The 20,764-nt window shown below is 53.0% G+C and overlaps 9 protein-coding genes across 9 annotated transcripts; 5 read left to right on the forward strand and 4 right to left on the reverse strand.

Moving 5' to 3' along the window:
• Positions 1 to 4,569: 4,569 nt before the first annotated feature.
• On the forward strand, positions 4,570 to 5,175 carry NCS57_00994400 (uncharacterized protein; the record flags this gene model as incomplete). The annotated part of the gene is made up of 1 exon (XM_053059702.1): positions 4,570 to 5,175. One exon carries the CDS (start codon positions 4,570 to 4,572, stop codon positions 5,173 to 5,175), a length of 606 nt encoding a protein of 201 aa, XP_052910096.1.
• A 668-nt stretch (positions 5,176 to 5,843) lies between these two features.
• NCS57_00994500 (Septum-promoting GTP-binding protein 1) lies at positions 5,844 to 6,805 on the reverse strand (the record flags this gene model as incomplete). Its single annotated transcript, XM_053059703.1, has 3 exons — positions 5,844 to 5,942; positions 5,988 to 6,062; positions 6,107 to 6,805. The coding sequence occupies 3 exons, from the start codon at positions 6,803 to 6,805 to the stop codon at positions 5,844 to 5,846; spliced, it is 873 nt and encodes a 290-aa protein (XP_052910097.1).
• A 1,876-nt stretch (positions 6,806 to 8,681) lies between these two features.
• Positions 8,682 to 9,247, forward strand: NCS57_00994600 (Glycine cleavage system H protein; the record flags this gene model as incomplete). The annotated part of the gene is made up of 2 exons (XM_053059704.1): positions 8,682 to 8,796; positions 8,847 to 9,247. The coding sequence occupies 2 exons, from the start codon at positions 8,682 to 8,684 to the stop codon at positions 9,245 to 9,247; spliced, it is 516 nt and encodes a 171-aa protein (XP_052910098.1).
• Positions 9,248 to 9,442: 195 nt separating this feature from the next.
• NCS57_00994700 (Porphobilinogen deaminase) lies at positions 9,443 to 10,447 on the reverse strand (the record flags this gene model as incomplete). Its single annotated transcript, XM_053059705.1, has 1 exon — positions 9,443 to 10,447. The coding sequence occupies one exon, from the start codon at positions 10,445 to 10,447 to the stop codon at positions 9,443 to 9,445; it is 1,005 nt and encodes a 334-aa protein (XP_052910099.1).
• Positions 10,448 to 11,255: 808 nt separating this feature from the next.
• On the forward strand, positions 11,256 to 12,031 carry NCS57_00994800 (uncharacterized protein; the record flags this gene model as incomplete). The annotated part of the gene is made up of 2 exons (XM_053059706.1): positions 11,256 to 11,649; positions 11,700 to 12,031. 2 exons carry the CDS (start codon positions 11,256 to 11,258, stop codon positions 12,029 to 12,031), a joined length of 726 nt encoding a protein of 241 aa, XP_052910100.1.
• Positions 12,032 to 12,973: 942 nt separating this feature from the next.
• On the forward strand, positions 12,974 to 16,663 carry NCS57_00994900 (Proton-translocating NAD(P)(+) transhydrogenase; the record flags this gene model as incomplete). Its single annotated transcript, XM_053059707.1, has 9 exons — positions 12,974 to 13,088; positions 13,149 to 14,261; positions 14,306 to 14,911; positions 14,956 to 15,258; positions 15,303 to 15,473; positions 15,517 to 15,771; positions 15,818 to 16,462; positions 16,510 to 16,584; positions 16,629 to 16,663. 9 exons carry the CDS (start codon positions 12,974 to 12,976, stop codon positions 16,661 to 16,663), a joined length of 3,318 nt encoding a protein of 1,105 aa, XP_052910101.1.
• A 242-nt stretch (positions 16,664 to 16,905) lies between these two features.
• On the reverse strand, positions 16,906 to 17,520 carry NCS57_00995000 (NADH dehydrogenase [ubiquinone] 1 alpha subcomplex subunit; the record flags this gene model as incomplete). Its single annotated transcript, XM_053059708.1, has 5 exons — positions 16,906 to 16,957; positions 17,006 to 17,285; positions 17,332 to 17,338; positions 17,399 to 17,419; positions 17,470 to 17,520. 5 exons carry the CDS (start codon positions 17,518 to 17,520, stop codon positions 16,906 to 16,908), a joined length of 411 nt encoding a protein of 136 aa, XP_052910102.1.
• A 207-nt stretch (positions 17,521 to 17,727) lies between these two features.
• On the forward strand, positions 17,728 to 19,419 carry NCS57_00995100 (CDP-diacylglycerol--glycerol-3-phosphate 3-phosphatidyltransferase; the record flags this gene model as incomplete). Its single annotated transcript, XM_053059709.1, has 3 exons — positions 17,728 to 18,015; positions 18,062 to 18,414; positions 18,459 to 19,419. The coding sequence occupies exons 1-3, from the start codon at positions 17,749 to 17,751 to the stop codon at positions 19,417 to 19,419; spliced, it is 1,581 nt and encodes a 526-aa protein (XP_052910103.1). The 5' UTR covers positions 17,728 to 17,748.
• A 164-nt stretch (positions 19,420 to 19,583) lies between these two features.
• NCS57_00995200 (uncharacterized protein) lies at positions 19,584 to 20,724 on the reverse strand (the record flags this gene model as incomplete). The annotated part of the gene is made up of 3 exons (XM_053059710.1): positions 20,584 to 20,724; positions 20,413 to 20,533; positions 19,584 to 20,365 (listed from the first exon to the last, which is right to left on the reverse strand). The coding sequence occupies exons 1-3, from the start codon at positions 20,644 to 20,646 to the stop codon at positions 19,584 to 19,586; spliced, it is 966 nt and encodes a 321-aa protein (XP_052910104.1). The 5' UTR covers positions 20,647 to 20,724.
• Between the last annotated feature and the right edge of the window lie 40 nt (positions 20,725 to 20,764).

A 20,764-nucleotide genomic window follows, 5' to 3' on the forward strand; every position in this document is an offset into this window, starting at 1 on the left:
CATTTCTGAATAGCGGCATCTTCCACCTGGTGTGATTCATGGACGTTGGCTAGGTGTAATTGGCAGCCTTTGTTCCGTCAAGTCTTGAAGCGCAAACAAAGCACTTGGTCACAAAGACACAACAAAAGAACGACCTAGACAGGACATGAAAGGCCCAGCAATTGCTTCACTATAAATATTTAGCACATCTTTCACGCAATTATTGCTTTGAATATTACCTCAGAAAATCACCACCCTCAGATCTATACAAAATGACACGGTTCACTCACACTCCCTCATTCTCCCACCTCCTCTGGCCGCCAGCTCGAGACTTAACCAACATTGCAGCCAGGGAAGAGTCCAAGGATAGCTCTACAGTATGGGCTATTGTCGCCGTTGGCCTGATTATTGTACTCCCTCTCCTTGGGGGTGGAATCGTCAAACTTTACCGGCACGTAAAGAAGAAGAGGGCTCGTAGGGCGGATGTTGAGCAGGGCACGACCAGTGCATAGAAGAAGTAGAATAATTGAGAATTCTTGAGACTCCCGAAGTACAAAGTTTTGCTCAAGATGACGCGAGTGTTGACATTTGCCCTAGTCAATACACAGGAGTTTCGATGCCTACCTACGTACTAGACAAAGAGAGCTACACAAGTGGACCAACTTCACCACAAAGAGCTACGTAGAGCAGGAATAAGTAGATTGTACCATGCCTCACCTCCACGAAGAGCCGCCAAAGTTGCTGTGCAGACTGAAGAGTCCTGATTGGCCGAGCTAATAGGCCTCGGCGTGGGTTAAATTGGGTTAAATTTGCAGTGAACAGAAGGCAGCCTCACTTTGACTGGCGACGCAGCACGGCTACAGTAGATACCTAAGGTAGTGGAGAGTGTATAGTGCTATGTGTTCCGCGAACAGCCCTGTTCGAGGGACCTCAGCGTGGATTAAAATTGCAGTGCCATTCCACTCGTAACAGGAGTGTCATAGTCATCGCCTCACTTTTTGAGCCACATATTAACCAAATCAAGCGATGCTGCCTTGTCCTTGAGAGCTACTAGAAACGCCGCGTATGTCAAATAGTTCAGATTGGCCGACTTAATGACGGAACGTCGAGTCTCTGCGTGGGTTAAACTTGCAGTGAATGCGATTCTCACATTCGCCTGTGCGTTTCTCACATCTACCCGTGCGTTTCTCACAACTGCGCAACACAGCCTTGCTGTCTTTTCTAAAGGATCTACGTGGGTCCTCCATGTCGAAGACATCAATCCATCGATCAGTGGGTACATGTGTTTACAATTCCGCATTTAAGACTACAACATCGTCTCACTGTAAAAGCGCGCCAAGTTGGGCCAAGAGCCGACACTAGCCCTCTGCTGCATCATCATGCCTTGCTTTTAGGCACACCACCATGTAGCGCAGTGCTATGAGTGTACCATGAATGGAGGCGATAGGCGAAAAGCCCTGTTCGAGGGACCTCGGCGTGGGTTAATTTTGCAGTGAAGAATACCGGGACTCGATTTTCAGTCCGGCACCAGTATCATGCAGTCAGAAGCACTGCCCGTCATTAGTGAGGCTATTGGCGCCATTGGTCGTCTTTTCCTCCCAGTTTTTGAGACTGTCGAAGTAGAATGTTTTGTTTGAGATTAAGCGAGTGCTTACTTGTCTTTTAGTCCATACACAGGAGTTTCAACGCCTAGCTACCTAGGCAGAGAGTGTTGTTCAAGGGGCTGAGTTCGTTTTGATGGGTAGGACTACGAATGCTAAAGTACGCTTCACCTCCATACAGAGCCGCCAAATCTGCTGTGCACGTTGGATAGCTCTAATTGACTGATTTCCTAGGCCTCTGTTTGGGTTAAATTTGCAGTGAAGAATGCACAACCTGCCCTGGACACTGAACCACTAGCGCCGCTGCAGTCAGCACCGGTCTTCTCTTCTACCCCTCCTCGACAGATTCGTCTTGATCCTATCACCAAGGCTTGGTGGCCCTCATGCAGTGTACCGTCTGCTCAGATAATGGATAAAGCCATCTGTCTAACGGGGGGTAGGCATATAGTTTGAACTTCTGTATCCGAAAGCAAACCACAGGATACAAGCGCTCTTTGTTCGCTCCGGAAGATACCTAGAGATGAGTGTCACTCTTCATTCTGCCTCATCTTTGTGAGCTTCAAGTTTTCATGCAGATTGAGCGGTTCTAATTGGCCGCCTAACAAAGTCTCAGGGCGGGTTAAGTTTGCAGTGAAGGACCGGATCCCCAGTCCACGTCTGACCACCCACCCTGGTAGCTTGTTTCTTACATACGTAGCACGGGGTGAGATTTCCCTGTTCTTGCCAGGGATCAGTATTGACCCTCTCTACTCTGGGGAAGCCTCCTCTGTCACCAGGGCCTGATATCCTTGTGCTAGCTAGGTAGTACTGAGAAAGAGGGTAATATGCTTCCATTTGATACGAAGCTTGCTCCAAGGCGCAAAGAACACCAGGATAACTCTATCACGGTTCAAACTGTAGCAAATGCGAAGTGTAAGGTATGGAAGTCATTCGTGAGGCTCGTTCTTGGCGATCATGGCATCAGGCCCCTGGGAGTTACTGGAAATGCTATGTAATGTCTCCATCTGCTTGAGTTAAATTTGCAGTGAAGCGATTTGTGGTCAATTAATCTGCCGTTTGCCCTAGGCACCAACGCATCATGGCCGCCTGCGACCTTCTCGTAGCTCTATGGAAACTTCTTCTGTCGCCGCCTGCAGCTGATAAGACAAGGGGTGCATCGATCTGATAGAGAGGATATGAGTTTAAAGCTACACTCTAACTTTTAAAAAAACGGCTTTGAGCGCTCTCTGTTCACTGCGAAGAATCGAGATGAGAGTTGCGGTACTCTGTTTCGCTCTTGAGAGCCCCTATACCCAATTGACCGGCCAACGTCCCCTTTGCGTGTGTTAAATTCGCAGTGTAGGTTGCATTTGTTTGCCTGACCACTATACCTAGAGCAGGTCAGGCGACCCCTCCCTCGTGCGCTCCCTAGGGATTCGTCTTTGTCCTCCCTTGCTACTGTACTCCAGGTAAACTCCTCCCATCACCAGGGTCTGGTATGTCTTCGTGTAAGTCTACTATCTACAAGTAGGATAACATATGTTAGTTATTTAATAATAAGCAAACTGAGTTAAATGCCTGTACTTAAGACTAGTTTGCTGCAAGTTCGTTGCGTTTGATATGAAAGCAAAGATACAGTATGCTATCCCATTTCTTATCTTGCACAGTTCAAGTTCATTGGTACGTTCAACTTCCCTTGGAGAGCTCAAGTTGCTGTGTACGTCCAACTGCTTTGACTGGTCGGCCAAGAAGGCCCCTAAGCGTATTTAATTTGCAGTGAAGAAATCCTGAAGTTATTATCTTAAAGCATAATGAACGTTCCAACCGGTCGGTCGGTTGATTGGAGTCGAGCCTCCCTCTACGTGGTTTAATATTGTAGTGAAGGCGTCGAGACGCCCCTCGCGTCCCACTGTCCCGACTGCCCGGTTTGCTAGAGCCGAGTTTCCCATAATGCAGGTTAAAAGTGCAGTGCAGACTGGCGACCACGGGCACAACATCCCGATTCGCTTAGCAGTTCCAATCTTAGACTCCCTCCGTGCGGGTTAAATTTGCAGTGAAAAACATTCACCGTGTCCGCTAAAGTTACAGCTGGAGTAACACCCAATGTTTGCCCTTCATCCAATGATGCCTGAGCTTCTGGCATAGGACACTGACTAAGACGCAGGTGAGATACGCCCACTTCAGCTGTTCTGAACAGTCGACAACATTGACAAAGGACTGGGAATTCTCATAGTATTGGCCTTGGTTGCCCACAACCTCAACTTGGTGGGTAGATCCCTAGTAGGCTAGGGTTTACTGGGTTCTCTTCTCCAGCTCTACGTGCCGTGTAATCGATGAGAAATGAGGCATCTGTTTAAAAGATTATGTAAAACTGAAAGAGATCTCTGGGGCGCATTGTTGGGCTTGGGCTAAGCTTTGGGACCTCTAACTTGTTATCGGCAATAAAGAGCAAGCCCGTAGCTCACTTGGGAATTTCTCTTGTTCTCACTCTACTGCCAAGAGTCCATGTTCTACTGAACGTTCTTTAGAATATATGTTTGTGGGCAATATTCTGCACTCAATGACGCTTGTTCTCCTGTTATGCGGTTCTAATTGGTTGGCCAATAAACCCTCAGCGTGGGTTAAAATTGCAGTGCAACTTGGGAGTTAAGCCAATTCTTCCTGTGCTTAAGTCTAAATCAAGATGGTGTAAAATGTGCCGGAAGAGATGAACGCTTTGGGTCAATCCTTGAGACTGTGATAGTACGATAAAGCGAGCGAATTCAGTGACCTGCTTGACGATTTCTCTTGCTCTCAATTCTAAGCTCCCACGATTTCTTGTTCTACTGAACATTCTATGCGTCAATGATGCTCTGCACTCAATGACGCTTGTTCTCTAACAAACAACCTTCATTGTTCCTCAACCCACTAAATCACTACTCCTATCCCTATATAACTCTCCAACTACACATCCTGAACTAACCATCACAGCTTCCAAAATCTCTCCGCACGAGAGATCAAGGTAACTCCCATGGCCCCCTGCAACACACATCAAAACACCCCTTTTACACCCCCTTTCCGCAAGATCCCCTCATATCACCACCTCACAACTCGCGAGGAAGAGTCCCCAGGAGAATCCCACATCATCGCCTTGGCAGTAATCTTTGGCGTCGTAGTCCTTCTCTTCCTCTTCGTCTTCATCATGTCCTTTGCCCCCTGGCGCAAGATCTCCAGGAGAGTACAGTATGAGCGGGTTGACCAGGAAGAAGCACACGAACTGCAAGGGGACGAACGCCAGGACTGGCCTCTCATCGTTGACACCCATCCAGTAAACCCCCCACGTCCCCGTTTGGAGGAACAGATTCGCAAGCTATGGGAGTCGTCGCGCGAAAAGCAGCGTTCCCCCGCACGGGTCGCAAAAACTCGAGACTCGATGGACCTGGGTGAGTTTGACGATGTCGACTTGGCTACTCCTTGGAAGAAGGATCAGACGTATGACCCAAAGACAAACTACAAGGACGATGTGGAGGACAAGGGGGAACGAAAATGGGTCAAGCAGCCAGTCAAGGGACGGGGAGCTAATCACAAGTCCGGTGATGAAAGCAACAAATCGACCAACAACAAGAAGTTGGCTTGAATTTACATCAAGCCAATTGTCTGACGGACCTGTATATTAGCAATCAACTCTTATAACACCTTGTCTCATCTCGTACAGCAACCGCTCATTCCTCATCTAATGCTACCTCGTCTCTCATCCTACCATACATCATCCACCTGAGCCAACAATACGATTAACGTTGCAGCTGTTTCATGATATCCTTCTGATATCCCCTGTAGCTCCTCCAGGACAGCAATAAAGGCTGCTGAGCACACCCAGCAGGTAATGTAGATGCGCACCCGCGCGCCAGAAGATACCCATGTGATTTATCTATCCTTGAGAGGTTATCCCGACCTCTCCATTATCCGTAAAGTGTAATAAGACAATCGAGTTTAGTGCAGAAGCAGAGTCAGTAAGTAATAAGGAAGGGAAGGGAGTCGATCCAGTGGTGTGTAAGACAAAGGGAAAGTCGCGCGCATCAAAGGCAAGTTACAAGGACAGTTTTACTATTTCATTCTTCCTAGCTGACTGTAGATAAGCCGGCCAGTAGGCGCATCGTGTGGCGCCTGCGAAGCTGTTCTTCCAGCTCGCGGTGTATGGTTCGTCATTGTTGTCGGGTATCTCGACGTGATAACATAAGATGGCCTGTCTGAGACATGCCTTGTCTGTGACATGATCTAGACGTAGTCTTGGTAGGATGCGTATCATCACACAGACTGATATAACAATAGGGGCTCGCCGACGTTTTCGATTTCGGGGATTGTGCACTTGAGGTCGAATGCCTTGGATAGTACGATCTTGAAGATCTATAAAGGTCAGCGGTGCATCAATGGAAACCTTATGGGACTGACCTTTTGCACGTTGATGCTATGACTTGTACTTGAAAAGATCAAGGCTGCCCTCATGGCCTTGGCAAACCGTCTCGCCTATTTCTGTTAGTCGAATCAACATGACGGACCGTCAAACACACCTGATTTGAGATCTCTTCTTGGTCTTGAGGGGGAAAGTTGACGAAATGATCGTACTTGGTACCAACAAGGATGGGAATGGCCGTCTTGTTGAAACCCCGTCCCTGGCGATACCACTCCTTGATGCTATTCAAGGTACTCTTGCGCGTGAGGTCAAACATGAAGAGTATGGCGACGGCGTCGTTGCATACTAGCGGCAGCATGTTGACGAATTCTCTTTGACCGCCTAAGTCCCAGATGGAAAAGGTGATTTCTGTATTGCGGATGGAAATTGTCTTTTCCATAAAGTTGACGCCCAGGGTCTGAATGTAATCCTCGTCCCAGCTGCCCTCGACGTACTTGACCATGAGCGACGTCTTGCCGATCTGGGCATCGCCCACCATGCCAACCTTGATCACGACATGGTTACGGCCGTTGGATGAAGGTTCGCCTGCGCCTTGCCGATAGTCATTGTAGGCCTGGTGTGCGGGGTTGGACAGGCCGCTAGCTGGTCGGGAGATTGGAGGCGCCGGTTGGACAGGAGGGGTGTATCTGGCCGAAGGATCCTCCTCTGGTTTGGGACTATTGGCGAGGCCCTGGTCGAGGGATGTGCTCTGTTGATGACGGAAACCGTTGCTGCTGGAGGCGACATGCGGAGAACCCTCGATACCGCCTAGAGTGTCGTCGGGGACTTCATGTGGGGGAGGAACCTCGGTCTCCATGGTGTCGACGGCGATGACGGGAGCGTCGGGAGGGGGAGGGATGGGGTCGGGGATGGTGGCCGTGGCCGCGGTGATCGTTGAGTCGTCCAGGGTGAATAGCAGTCGATGTCGCGATGGGAGAGTATGTGGTCAAGGCTGAGTGAAGCAGCGGTTGGATGGAGACGAAGGAGCGTGTGGGGGGACGAAATGAGCGAGAGTCAAGGTCGGTAGAGAACGTGGTTGGAGCGGACGAGGCGCCTATAGCGGTCGGAAGAAGACAAGGACAGACTGGTCAAGAGCTTGTGCGAGGCATGAAGCTGAGATGGAGTCGGCAGAGTAGCGTAGCGTAGCAGTGGGGAGTAGTAGCGGCGGCAGTGGGAGCTGAGCTGAGGCCCAGGCCAGGCACTCGTCGGTAAGTGGTCGTGTGTGCTCCGAGAAGGCTGTCGGTGGCGGAAGCAGAGAGACTCCACGGGATCGTGTCTGGGGCCTAGGGACTCGAAACGAAAAGCCACCCGACAGGCTCAAGAGGGAGAAAGCAGACAGGACAGGCTGTAGGGAGCCGACGTGGTGGCGGACCTAGTGAGACAAGGTCTCGGAGGGGGTTACGAGGAGAGGATGGATCCAGGCCTGGAAGGTAGACGGCGGTAGGGAGAGAAAGAGGGAGACGCCTGGACTGACAGTCAGTCAATCTCTGGCGACAAGAACTTGAAGTGAAGGGACCGAAAGGGACTGACAAGGGGCGAGGGGGATGGCTATTCGTCGCTGGGCTTTTGGAAGAGGTGATGGTGGTGAGCCTCTCACTTGGCCTGGGCGGTTGCGAGTCCCGGGACGGAATTTCAAGGCACCGGTTAAGCCACACGGGCAGGAGATTTGACTTATGCTGCGCTGTGATGGAGTCGCTGCAGCAGGAAGAGAAAGAGAAAAAGAGAAAAGAGAAGATAATGGAAATTCAGGACACGGCTCTCCTCTCTGATCCACCCCGCCCGAGTCGGTCGATTAGAGTTGGCTAGACCTTGGTTCAGCCCGTGTTGTTGATGATGGCCTTTGACCTCTGGGCCATGTGGGGTGGAGTTTTTGCTGCTGTTTAGTTTCGGGAGACGACGCGTTACAGAGCTAGACGCTCAGGGCGCGTCTGCGACGAATGGTTGGTTGAGACATGGCAGATGGCTGGCTGACGAGCAAACAATGATGCAATTGGAGCCAAACAGTCTGGATCACAATGACTCGGTTTTATCTGAGCATTGTCTCGTAGCAAACAACATCGCCAGAAGAAGAGTCCACGCAACCTTTACATGCTAAGAGCACGGATAGTGGCTATCCTTGGGTATCATTTACCATCAGCCCAACTCATCATGCATCGTCAGTAAACAAGCAACCAATGTTTTCATTTTGTTTGTTTGCATCCGCCTGTGCGACATCATCGCTTGGTCAATTGGCCCCGTGCCCGCACGTACATATAGCTGCCTGCCTCCACGGATAAGCAAGAAGTCTTGATCTCGGGATCATCGTCATGCAGAGCCAACTCATCACAGCTGTCACTCTTTGCTCATCAGATCTAATCTTGACTCAAAAGACCCTTGACCCTGCATCTGTTTATACATGTTGCAAGTAAACAACTTGACCATGTTGACTTGTGAAACTTGTCCATTGTCCGGTCCCTGATTGGTTCAACTCCCTCCGTCAAACATGTGCATCATGAACAAAACTCACACGGGTCCCGGGCTGACTAAGCTTCCGGGTTCAACCTCCGAAAACCTGCCGCTCGGCCCATGTCCTCCGTAGTGCCGTTCCATTCGGTTGCTTGCGGGCAGAGCTTGTGAGAACTTGACTGATATCACCAACTCGGCAGATCTCGTCCAACCCCTCTCACCAACCCATCCACTCTCCCACACTCACAATGGCCTCAATTGCCCGGTCCCTGCGCGTCGCTGCGCCTCTGGCCAAGGCTTTTGCCCCTCGCGCTGCTCCCATGGCCCGTTCCTCCATGCGAGCATTCTCCACCACCAAGCTGAGTGAGTTGCGCCCATCTCTTTACAATTGCGACGGAACTAATTGAGGGCAGGCCTCGCCCGTAGGTACACCAAGGACCACGAGTGGATCGACCTCTCAGCCGACAAGAAGCACGGCTTCGTCGGCATCTCCGAGTACGCAGCCGAGCAGCTCGGCGACGTCGTCTACGTCGAGCTCCCCGAGACTGGCGTCCTGGTTGAGCAGGGCGACCAGGTCGGCGCCGTCGAGTCGGTCAAGTCAGCCAGCGACATCAACGCCCCGATCCGACTGCGCGTGACCCAGGTCAACGACAACCTCGAGGAGAAGCCCTCCACCATCAACAAGGTCCCCGAGGACGACAGCGCCGGCGGCGGCTGGATTGTCAAGGTCGAAGTTGATGAGGAGGGCGCCAAGCAGTTTGACGAGCTGATGGACATTGAGGCCTACAAGGTCTTTGCTGGCAGCGACCACTAAAGAGTCAATGGCTATCACGGAAATGGGTTACGACCGGATACAAGAGAAAGGAATGAAAGACAGTTCAACCTGTAAGCATAGACAGACGTCAGGTGTACCATATGGTGATTCGCGTCCCGGGGGTATATTGGGTTTTATTTTCATGTGCCGATTTACGGCTATGCATTCATGCCATGTCCTCGTCCATTTTTGTGTCTACTTGACCGTCTCAGGCACTTGCCTCTTCTCGTTGATGGCATCAAGGATCTTGCTAGCTCCTCGGTCCACGAGATCCTTGGCCACCTTCTTGCCAAAAGTGTCGGCCTCCTCTTGTGTCTTGATCTCCTCCGTCATCTCAGAGTCGACACCCTCGTCGCCCCGCAGAGAGACGACGGTAGCTCTGAGCCGTAGCTTGCCGTCCACCCACTTGGTCTCGACTCCGATGGGAACGCTGCACCCGCCCTCGAGCGCCCTCATGACGGCGCGCTCCGCCTCGCACGCCAGCATAGTTTGCTCGTTCTCGATCGTCTTGAGGAACTTGAGCACCTTTTCGTCGTCCGCCCGGCACTCGACTCCCAGAGCACCTTGGCCGACGGCGTGCAGGATGCCTCCCGTGTCGGACTCAAGGAATTGAGAGATGTGGTGGCCGAGATCCATGCGCTGGAGACCTGCGGCGGCAAGAATGATGCCAGTCAGTTCCGGGTCGTCCTCGAGCTTCTGCAACCGGGTCTGGATGTTGCCTCTGTGGTCCTTGAACTTGAGCGTGGGGTACCGTCGGACCAGCTGAGCGATGCGACGCACGCTGCTGGTGCCGATGATGCTGCCAGCCGGCAGATCAGCCAGCGTCTTCCAGCCGTGCTTCTCCTGCAGACTCTTCTTGATCACCAGTGTGTCCCTCGGGTCCTCGCGGGACGTCACACATCCGAGAACGCAGCCCTCGGGCAAGGCCGTCGGCATGTCCTTGAGCGAGTGAACCACAAGGTCAAGCTCCTTGTTGACGAGTCTCTCCTCAAGCTGCGACGTCCACAATCCCTTGCCTCCAAAGTTGTACAGAGCCGTGTTCTGATCTCGATCGCCGGTCGTGGTCATGCCGTGGATGGGGAATTCATGATCGGGGAACTGGGCCTTGAGGGCGTCGACGACGATGTTTGTCTGAGCCAATGCGAGGGGCGACTTGCGCGTGCCGACGTTGATGACGTTCTTGGGGGCGGACTCGGACATTGTGAAAGGCTTTCGGAGGACGAGTTTGTGGATTCAAGGATGGCTGAGCGGCTGAGATGCGCTTGGAGGGGCAAAGTTATCAGCTTTTCGGAGCACAACGGATGGTGGGGTTGGTACAGTTTCAATGGCACAGTGCGGGGATTAGCACTGTACAAATGCCGATGCCGGCCGGAACCTAGATGACGGTCAGTTGGTAGGTATAGAACTTGTTTTCTTGCTGAAAGTTTGTTATCCTTACAAATGTTTGTCTTGAGCATATACTTACACTGAGATATCAGTTGAAGCAAACATCTGCAGGTGCATATCACACAGTTGTCGTACTCTGAGAGTTGCATGTCCCACTTACAACAAAACCGTCAATCTAGGAACCCCAGGAACACCTCAATCATGGCAAGAGACAAGTACGAGACGTATAAAGTGAACATGTGTCTGTCATCATGATACCTCTGTCACCTCCCAAAAACTTGATCGGAGTTTCTCGCCCTCGGAACTCGCCCATGCCACTTCCAGCTCGTCGTGATACTAGACCAGGAACAACACCATGGGCTTTACTTTTACGTTTGACCATCGAAACTGGTCCGGACTGCCGATGGCTCCACGATGTAGGACGCGCGACGTGTTCGCAATGCTATTGACGGAAGCCTTCGTTGATGAGCAAGCGTTTGCTTCTTGGGCGACCTGGACATCGGATGTCTGCCAGATATAAGGATGGATAGCCAGCATCTCAGACGAGCTCAGCATCCCGACAGACAAGTCCATACCTGGACAGGTTAATCCATTAAGCCAAACTATCGCATTCGTTACCAACATGAAGATATACTTCATCCTCCTCGGGTTGCTCGCCCTGGTCATGGCAAAGCCCCAGGTCCCTCCACCTTCATCCCCTCAGCCTGCGCCTGTTCCTCCTCCATCTCAACCACCAGCTCCTCCAGCCGATCCCCCAGTTCCCCCAGTTCCGCCAGCTGAACCGCCAGCTGAGCCTCCAGTTCCGCCCTCTCCACCACCTGCTCCAGTTCCTCCTCCTGACGAACCGGCTCCCGCACCTCCACCTTCTTCCCCGGCCCCTGTCCCGCAACCTCCGGCTCCAACGGATCCGGCCCCGGCCCCACCAGCTCCGAACCCTACGGGTGCACCACCACCAATTGAAGGACCAATCTGTGAATGCGGGTATACTTACTGCGCAGAGGTCCTCATGGCAATGGGTATAAACACTAATCCCCAAGTCACCGTGGAAACGCTAACGCCTCAGCAGCAAAGCCCTGGAATGAAGCCCAACTCTCCGAGGCGTATTGCAAGACGCCAAACGCCAACTGCCCGCAGGGCTCTCCAGCCACCAGCGTCGGCTCGGCCCTGTACATCTGCCTCTGCGACCAGATCGACCAAAAGGTCGGAGACCACCTCGAGCTCCTCTGCGGCTGTGATACGTGCCTCAATGTCGGGCCGGACTTTAGAGGGCGATGCAAGACGCCCTGCCTGCCTGGTCACGGTGGAGGGAGCGGGGCGGGTGATCCGAAAACCAAGGAGGGAGACAAGGGGGAGAGCCCAATGCGAGGGAGTGGTCGGCTGGGGAGATTCCATATGTAGGATGGCTGTGGCTGGATGTTGTTGAACAGGCAGACTGCAGCGGTTAGTGGATGAGAATAATGGTGGATGGGATGAATGAGATTGTTGGAAGCCACTCATTAGATTGTATTGTCGATCCTTTATTGTAGCAAACATCAAACTCATGATCATCCTTTGTCGTGATTCAAACTGAAGCAGACCTGCAACGCTACTAGATCAGGCTCTAGCCAACATCAGCCACTCCATCCCAATGACTGGAGCGCTAGAAACATCGGAAACGCCCACAGCCCGCCCGCTCATGTTGCGAATGCATCATGCATCATGATCTCGGCTCATCTTGAACCGCCCATGGCCGGACTCTGAGGCCGGACTTGCAGCTCCGAGTGAGGGGAACCTGGCTGCCAAGTCCTAGGGAGGGCACCCAACAGGCAAGTCCGCGGGATGAGCAACCATTCAAGATCTCGCTATTGCAATTCCCCCGAGCCATCCGCCGTCTGCCCATGATGATCCTATGAGAAACCACACCCTGTTCTTCCATGGAACAGTTAGAACCCCCGCGCCCAAGAATTGATGCCCCGCCCCCAGATTTTAGCGGCATTAGCGTCCTCGGGTCCCACTATCAGCGCCCCGTGGCCCACTGCCCGGGGCGGCTAATAGAACCCCGGGCCAGGGCTTCTAGGCCCGAGCTCCAGCGGGCGGTGGTAGGTGACTCGAACGAGGAATGCCGAGTGACGTCCCAGACAAGGAGGGAAAACACATGACACGGAGACGAGGTCAGCCCCTCTTCGGATGACCCTTGATGTCTGTCTTTTGTTTTTTTTTTCTTTCTCTCTTTTTTCCTAGATTTTTTTCGCAAGTGTCTTCCTTTTGTGTGTTTAGAGACGCGAGTCTCAGAGAGTACTGTACCCGCTAGAAGCAGCTCTTCTCCGATCTCGCTGCTGGCCTCCATGGGCTTTCCTCATCATGGTTGCCAACATGCTTCGTCCGCTGGCCACAACCGCGGCTCCAGCCTCGGCTTCTGAGCTGTGCGCTTCCTCCTGCTTTGTATCAAAGCAATTGAAGCGTTACAAGGTCCGAGGTGAGCTCTCTGAAGCTGCTGGAAGCTCCTTTGACCCGAGCTAACTAGAGCTTTGTCCAGATGCCATCCTTTCCCGTCGCAAGCAATGGCAGAGCACGTTTGCCTCGTCTCGCCAGCGCGCAATTGTTCCCGCAATCTCGAAGCCTCTAGCATTGATTCGTCATGTCTCGGTTCCTGTGACTCCTCCTCGGACTTATTCCACCGTGGTGCTTCCCAAGACGACTCCGTACGATCACCTCACCGTTGGCGTCCCCACCGAAATCTTTCCTGGAGAGCGCCGAGTTTCTCTGACACCTGCCAATGTAGCCCTACTGAAGAAGAAGGGTTTCAAGCAGGTCCTCGTTGAGCGCGGCGCTGGTACATCGGCAGACTTTCTCGATGCCGCTTATGAAGCGGCTGGCGCAACTCTGGTAACTGGTCCCAAGGATGTCTGGTCCAACGCCGACATTATTCTCAAGGTTCGCGGCCCTGGTCTTGGTGAAGTCGACTGCATGAAAGAAGGTCAAACCATCATCTCTCTGCTTCAACCCGCTCAGAACAAGGAACTCGTCGAAAAGATTGCCGCCAGGAAAGCCACTAGCTTCGCCATGGACATGATCCCCCGTATCTCTCGCGCCCAGGTCTTTGACGCTCTCAGCAGCATGGCCAACATTGCTGGCTACAAGGCTGTCCTCGAGGCTTCAAACGTGTTTGGTAGATTCTTGACTGGTCAGGTTACAGCCGCTGGAAAGATCCCCCCTTGCAAGGTTCTGGTTATCGGTGCCGGCGTCGCTGGCTTGAGTGCTATCGCTACTGCTCGTCGCATGGGAGCCATTGTCCGTGGTTTCGATACCCGATCTGCTGCTCGTGAGCAGGTTCAGTCTCTTGGAGCCGAGTTCATCGAGGTCGAGCTTGAAGAAGACGGATCTGGCGCTGGTGGCTATGCAAAGGAAATGAGCAAGGAATTTATCGAGGCCGAGATGAAGCTCTTCAAGGAACAAGCCAAGGAAGTCGACATCATCATCACAACTGCATTGATCCCCGGAAAGCCTGCGCCAAAGCTCCTCAAGAACGATATTCTCGATGTCATGAAGCCTGGAAGTGTGATTGTCGATCTGGCTGCTGAGGCTGGAGGAAACTGTGAAGCTACCAAGAAGGGCGAGCTGGCTGTTTACAACGACGTCAAGATTATTGGTATGTGACTCGTAGAGCGTGAAGTATTCTGCTAACTTGTACAGGATACACTGATCTGCCTTCTCGCTTGCCAACTCAGTCTTCCACGCTCTACTCCAACAACATCACCAAGTTCCTGCTCTCCATGGCCCCTGAACCCAAGGCTTTCGGTATCGATCTCTCGGATGAAGTTGTCCGAGGCGCCATCGTCACTCAAGACGGAGACATTCTCCCGCCTGCTCCTCGACCTGCACCTCCTCCCGCGCCCGTCAAGACCGAACCCGTCGAGGCAGCCCCTGAACCCGTAGCTCTGACCCCCTGGCAGAAAAAGACCCGTGAAGTCGCTGGCGTCACAGCTGGTATGGGCAGCATCATGGCCCTTGGCAAGTGGACCAGCCCTCTTCTCATGTCCAATGCCTTTACTTTTGCTCTGGCTAGTCTCATCGGTTACCGTGCTGTCTGGGGTGTTGCGCCTGCGCTGCACTCTCCTCTCATGAGTGTTACCAACGCCATCTCTGGTATGGTCGGTATTGGCGGTCTGTTTATTCTCGGAGGTGGATTCTTGCCAGAGACTGTTCCCCAGGCTTTTGGTGCTCTGAGTGTTCTTCTCGCCTTTGTCAATGTTGGTGGTGGTTTTGTCATTACCAAGCGCATGCTGGATATGTTTAAGCGTGAGTTACTCAAGACTCTTCAGAGCTTGGCTAAAAAGGTATAGGACCTACTGACCCTCCTGAGTATCCTTGGCTGTATGCTATCCCCGCTGCTCTCTGCGGTGGAGGCTTCGTTGCCGCTGCCTCTACTGGAGCTGCTGGTCTCGTCCAAGCCGGATACCTCATCAGCTCAGTCCTCTGCATCGGTTCCATCTCCAGTCTTGCCTCTCAGGCTACTGCCCGTATGGGGAATATGATCGGCATACTCGGTGTCGGCACTGGTGTCCTGGCTAGTCTTCTTGCTGCTGGCTTTACCCCTGAGGTTCTCACACAGTTTGGTGGTCTCGCTGCTCTTGGCACCATTGCTGGTAAGTATTGCCCGAAATAAGGAGCACAGTTTCTGACAGTATAGGTTTCCTCATTGGCAAGCGTATTACTCCCACCGATCTCCCTCAGACCGTCGCTGCTCTTCACTCCGTCGTTGGTCTCGCCGCTGTTCTCACCAGCATCGGCAGTGTCATGGCTGATGTCATGGACCCCTCAACACTTCACCTCGTAACAGCCTACCTCGGTGTTCTCATTGGTAAGTCCACCGATGCTGTATCTTATAAATACTGACCTTTTAGGTGGCATCACCTTTACCGGTTCCATCGTTGCCTTCCTCAAGCTCGGCGGCAGGATGAGCTCCAAGCCCAAGATTCTCCCTGGACGTCATGCCATCAACTCTGGGCTGCTGGCTACCAACGTTGCTACGATGGGAGCCTTTGTTACAATGGCACCAGGAAGTCCCATGATTGCAGCTGGAGCACTCGCTGCCAACGCTGCACTGAGCTTCATCAAGGGATACACAACTACCGCCGCCATTGGAGGTGCTGATATGCGTAAGTAGTTAAAGTCTCTTGCGGGTCAGATGCTAACCGTTCCCAGCTGTCGTCATCACCGTCTTGAACGCTTATAGCGGCTTCGCCCTTGTCGCTGAGGGCTTCATGTTGGATAACCCCCTCCTCACCACCGTCGGAGCCCTAATCGGCGTCTCCGGTTCCATTCTCTCATACATCATGTGTGTCGCCATGAACCGCTCCCTCACAAACGTCTTGTTCGGAGGCCTCGGCACACCGACAGCAATGCAAGAGTACAAACCCCAAGGTGAAGTTACAACAACATCTGTAGAAGACCTCGCAGATGCCCTCCTCAACTCTGAAAAGGTCATCCTCATCGTCGGCTACGGCATGGCTGTGGCAAAGGCCCAGTACGCCTTGTCCAGCATTGTCTCGTCTCTGAGGGCCAAGGGCATCACTGTTCGCTTCGCCATTCACCCCGTTGCTGGCCGTATGCCCGGCCAGTGCAACGTGCTCCTCGCTGAGGCTAGCGTGCCGTATGACATCGTCCTGGAAATGGACGAGATCAACGACGACTTCCCCGACACGGATCTGGCTGTTGTCATTGGTGCTAACGACACTGTTAACCCCATTGCCCTGGAGAAGGGTAGCTCCATCGAGGGCATGCCTGTGCTTCACGCCTGGAAGGCCAAGCAGGTTGTAGTGATGAAGAGGAGTCTGGCCAGCGGCTATGGTGAGTAATTCCGGTCACTTTAGCTGATTGGCCACTAACTAGACCAGCCGATGTTCCCAACCCCATGTTTTACATGCCCAACGCCAAGATGCTTTTCGGAGATGCTAGAGTCACTTGCGAAGGTGAGTATCTCGTCCATCTCCAAGTTCCTCGCTGACAATCCCAGCCATCAAATCGGCCATCGAGTCCAAGTCGTCGTAGAAGCAATTTGAGTGATTTTCATATATAGTCGATCGATTTCTTTACAGGAAAGACCATGTGGAGGAGCTCATAGAGTGCAAATGTTTTGCTAGATCCTATACCATTATCATTCACTAGCTGCAAGGGACCGCCCATGCAGCAGCTCGATTGATCTGAATGAATTCAAGACCCTTTTTTTCGGGTTCGTCTTTTTGACAGTTTAATTGTCTAACCGAGATTCATATGTACAGTCTTCAACTCGCTCATGCCCGGGGAGCAGCCACGGGCTCCCATGCCGTGATCTTGGACTTGGCCCTAGGGAATGTCAGCATGCCACCACCCATACTTTCACATCGTACGCACGTGTTGTAGGTCTTGAAGGCTCCTCGGCTCTGGGTATAGTTGGGGATGGCCTTGGTGGGCTCAAAGTGGCGGGTACCCGGTTTCAACAGAGCATCCTCGGTCGGGGGCTTGTCGACGCCGTAGCTGATCCACAAGTGCCATCCGGGCTCGATGTGGGCGGCGTCGTAGTCGTGCTTGGCGTACTCGACCCAGCGCGTTCGGAGGGGCAGTTCCTCGTTGTTCTCAAAGTACTTGTTGCCCGCGCGATCGGTACCGATGAGACGACCGTACTTGGTGTCACCTGCGCTGGTCAGAGAGAGTCTAGGAGAGTCAGAGTTAAAACGTACCGATGTACTATTCATAACAAACAGACGTCGTTAGTCAAGCTCGAGTGGTTCGGTCGTCGGTACATACCAGCATCTGTCGGAAGTAATCCTACTCAGGGTCAGCATTGGAGCTCAATGGCGGTTTTTAGAAGGACTCACCTTGATTCCAACCTTTCGCAGGTTGGACAGCGTTCGCGTAATCGTCGACATGGTTGCGGTTCAGCGACAATTGACCTCGGCGTGCAACGGGGGATTGAGGGTCTTGATCGGTCCTCTGGCGATGAAGTGATTACCGGGACGGAAAAACGTCGGCAGAACCTGTTTGTGACGGCATGCAGGTACGTACCCACAGCTTCTGAACCAGAAATATCCAGGCCATTAACAAGCAAATCTTCAATACCACGTCAAGCTTCGACAGGTACCCAATTGAGCTCCGAAATGCTCGCACGGAGTTGCACGCGATGCACGACTAGGCTCCGAGCCGCACGTCCCAAGCCGAGCGTCCCACGACCGAGGATTCAGCGAAGACAGTATGGAATGTCGGCTGGTGCCCCGGCCCCGGCACCGGCGTCGAGCCCTGCGAGCGGCGCAGGTGCTCTGGCGCCGTTTGTCAACGAGTTGGACCGTCTTGCGCCGAGTTTCGATGTTCGAGGGGATCAGATACAAATTATTAGGACGCCGACCGAGTTCTACGAGACACTCAAGGTGTGAATCTCGACGGAGTGTAGAGGAATATGGCTGATGGGATTAGGATCGGATACGAAAAGCCCAGCGACGAATCTTTCTGTCGACGCTATACATTGGAAAGTCGGAGCGGGAGCTTATTGAGACGTTACAAGAGGCACTAAGGAAGAATCCCGAGGTGAAACTTAGTATCTTGACGGATGCTCTACGAGGCACTCGAGAAGCTCCCAACCCGTCATGTGCGTCCTTGCTGGCGCCCCTCGTGCAAGAGTTTGGTACAGACCGAGTCGAGATTCGTATGTACCACACGCCGAACTTGACGGGTTTGAGAAAGGAGTACATTCCCAAGCGTATCAATGAGGGATGGGGACTCCAACACATGAAGCTGTACGGAGTCGATGACGAGATCATCATGTCAGGGTAAGTCACTAGAAGCATTCACATGAGCTTGACTGACTTTTTAGGGCAAACTTGTCTACCGACTACTTTACGAACCGTCAAGATCGCTACCACCTGTTCTCATCTAAAGAAGTGACGGACCACTTCTGGAAGATTCACTCAGGGGTCACATCGTTCAGTTTCCTCGTTCAACCCTCAGAAGAACCAGCAGGCTTCACCCTCTCATGGCCAACAACAAACTCGGCTCCTTCACCGCTCGAGAAGCCTCAATCCTTCATCAAGCGCACCACGTCAACGCTGCAGGCCTTGATACATCCCACCTCTAAGCCAGTTCAGGACATTTCAGATACGAGGGTTTACATGCTCAGTCAGATGTCCCAGGTTATGAAGCCTGATACATCGACTGAACTCCCCATCATCACTCACATTCTCAAAACCCTGGCCTCACCCGCATACCGCGACTCTTCATGGACATTTACAGCCGGTTACTTTAACCCTGCTCCCTCTCTGACAAAGCTCCTCCTCAGTACCGCCTCGACTTCAAATACAGTCATCACTGCTGCCCCAGAAGCAAACGGCTTTTACAAGTCCAAGGGCGTCTCTGGGCTCTTGCCTGACGCTTACACGCTTCTCGCTCGCCGCTTCGTTCACCGTGTGCACCACGAAGGCCGCGATGAAGACATCACCCTCAAGGAGTGGCGTCACGGCATGGTTGGTCAGCCTGGCGGATGGACATATCACGCAAAGGGTCTTTGGGTAACCATGCCTGGCGATAAGCACCCCGCCATGAGCATCATCGGAAGCTCCAACTACACAAAGCGAAGCTACTCACACGACCTCGAAGCTGGTGCCCTGATTGTTACTCGCGATGAGGGTTTAAAGGCTCGGCTCGCAGACGAACAGCTCTGGCTCCAGGAGCACGCGACAAAAGCGACAAGAGACGACTTTGCCAAAAACGAACGAAGAGTAGGGCTCAAGGTCCGGGTCGCCATGTGGATTGTCTCCCTAGTTGGCGGAGCGTTGTAAACATATTGTAACATACTGTAACACTTGATCTTGTAGAATAGACAGTAGATGGAGGCGTTGTTGACGGGTCTATGACATGATACCCAACTTCGACCTTGCTCGAATCATATCTTTTGACGTTCAGGTTGTATACACAATAATACAAGGCTATTCCTACACGGCTCTTATGCCCCAATCACCCTCGTCCCTGTCGCAGGTCCTCCCTTGATGAGACCTTGCATCACGACCCGGCTCACAAGGTCGCTCTGGTGCTGCTCAATCATCTCCTTGAGCACGCTCCTCTCCAGCACCACCTTGCCCGTCTCCAGAAGATCCTTGACGTCCACGTCCTCGAGGTCCAGTGCTCGTCCCTCCCAGGGGACCTGCTCCATAGCCTCGAAGAGGGCCTCGCGGCGGTTGCCCGTCACAAAGAGAGTGCGGCCGCTGGCCCGGCCAAGGCCCAGGTTGCCTAGCATGCCCGTCATGTACTTCTTGAGATATGTCTCCTTCATCCCATCCTTGAGGTACTTTCCAGCAAGCAGCTCAAAGTCGGTCGGCAGAGCAAGATCCATACCATCTTCACACACAATCAAATCTCCCTTTCGGTAACGGTAGCTCAACGCAGTGCGCCAAGCCTTGTCGTAAACCTTTCGGTTAAGGCCGGTTCCAAAGTCGCGGGGCTTAGGTCCAAACACCTTTCCACCGCCTCGGAGGAGGGGACTCTGCTTGGTGCCGAGACGGGCGCGGCCGGTTCCCTTCTGAGGTCGCATCTTGCGGTGCGAGCCGTTGACCTCCCAGCGGTTCTTGCTCGAGGCGGTGCCCTGGCGGGTGTTGTCGCCCTCGTAGACGACGGCGAGGTGGAGGATGTCGCGGCGGAGGGGGAGGTAGAGGTGGTTGACGGACCATTGCTCGAGGGCTGTGGGCTCGAGGGAGGGGAAGCTGTGGATTGTGAGGGGGACGGTCGAGACTGGGTGTGTCAGTAGAGGTGAACTGCGAAGTAGACAGGAGACTGACTAGGTTTCCATGACTCTAGAATGCCCTGAGGGGTATCGGCAGACTTAGCGACAGCAGGGGCATCGCTAGAAGACACCTCTGTAGCCATTGACCTTGTAAACGTCTTGCTAAGAGCAGCCGGCTATAGAACGTTAGACGCATGCGAATACCATGAAAGACTCTTCCACTCACCCTAGCAGACACTCGCAGGGCGCCCATGGCCTCGGCCAAGCAACCGATTCCCTTGCTCGCCATTGCAACAGATTCCACGTATGCTCCTTTTTGTCGTGGATTGGCGTTGGCTTGCAATAGACCTAGACCTAGAGAGTGATGCCGTTGTTGGTTCCGTTTCTCAAAAACCGTGATGCTCGAA

The sequence above is a fragment of the Fusarium keratoplasticum genome, chromosome 8 (genome assembly GCF_025433545.1).
Source record: "Fusarium keratoplasticum isolate Fu6.1 chromosome 8, whole genome shotgun sequence".
Classification (NCBI taxonomy): Eukaryota; Fungi; Ascomycota; class Sordariomycetes; order Hypocreales; family Nectriaceae; genus Fusarium; species Fusarium keratoplasticum.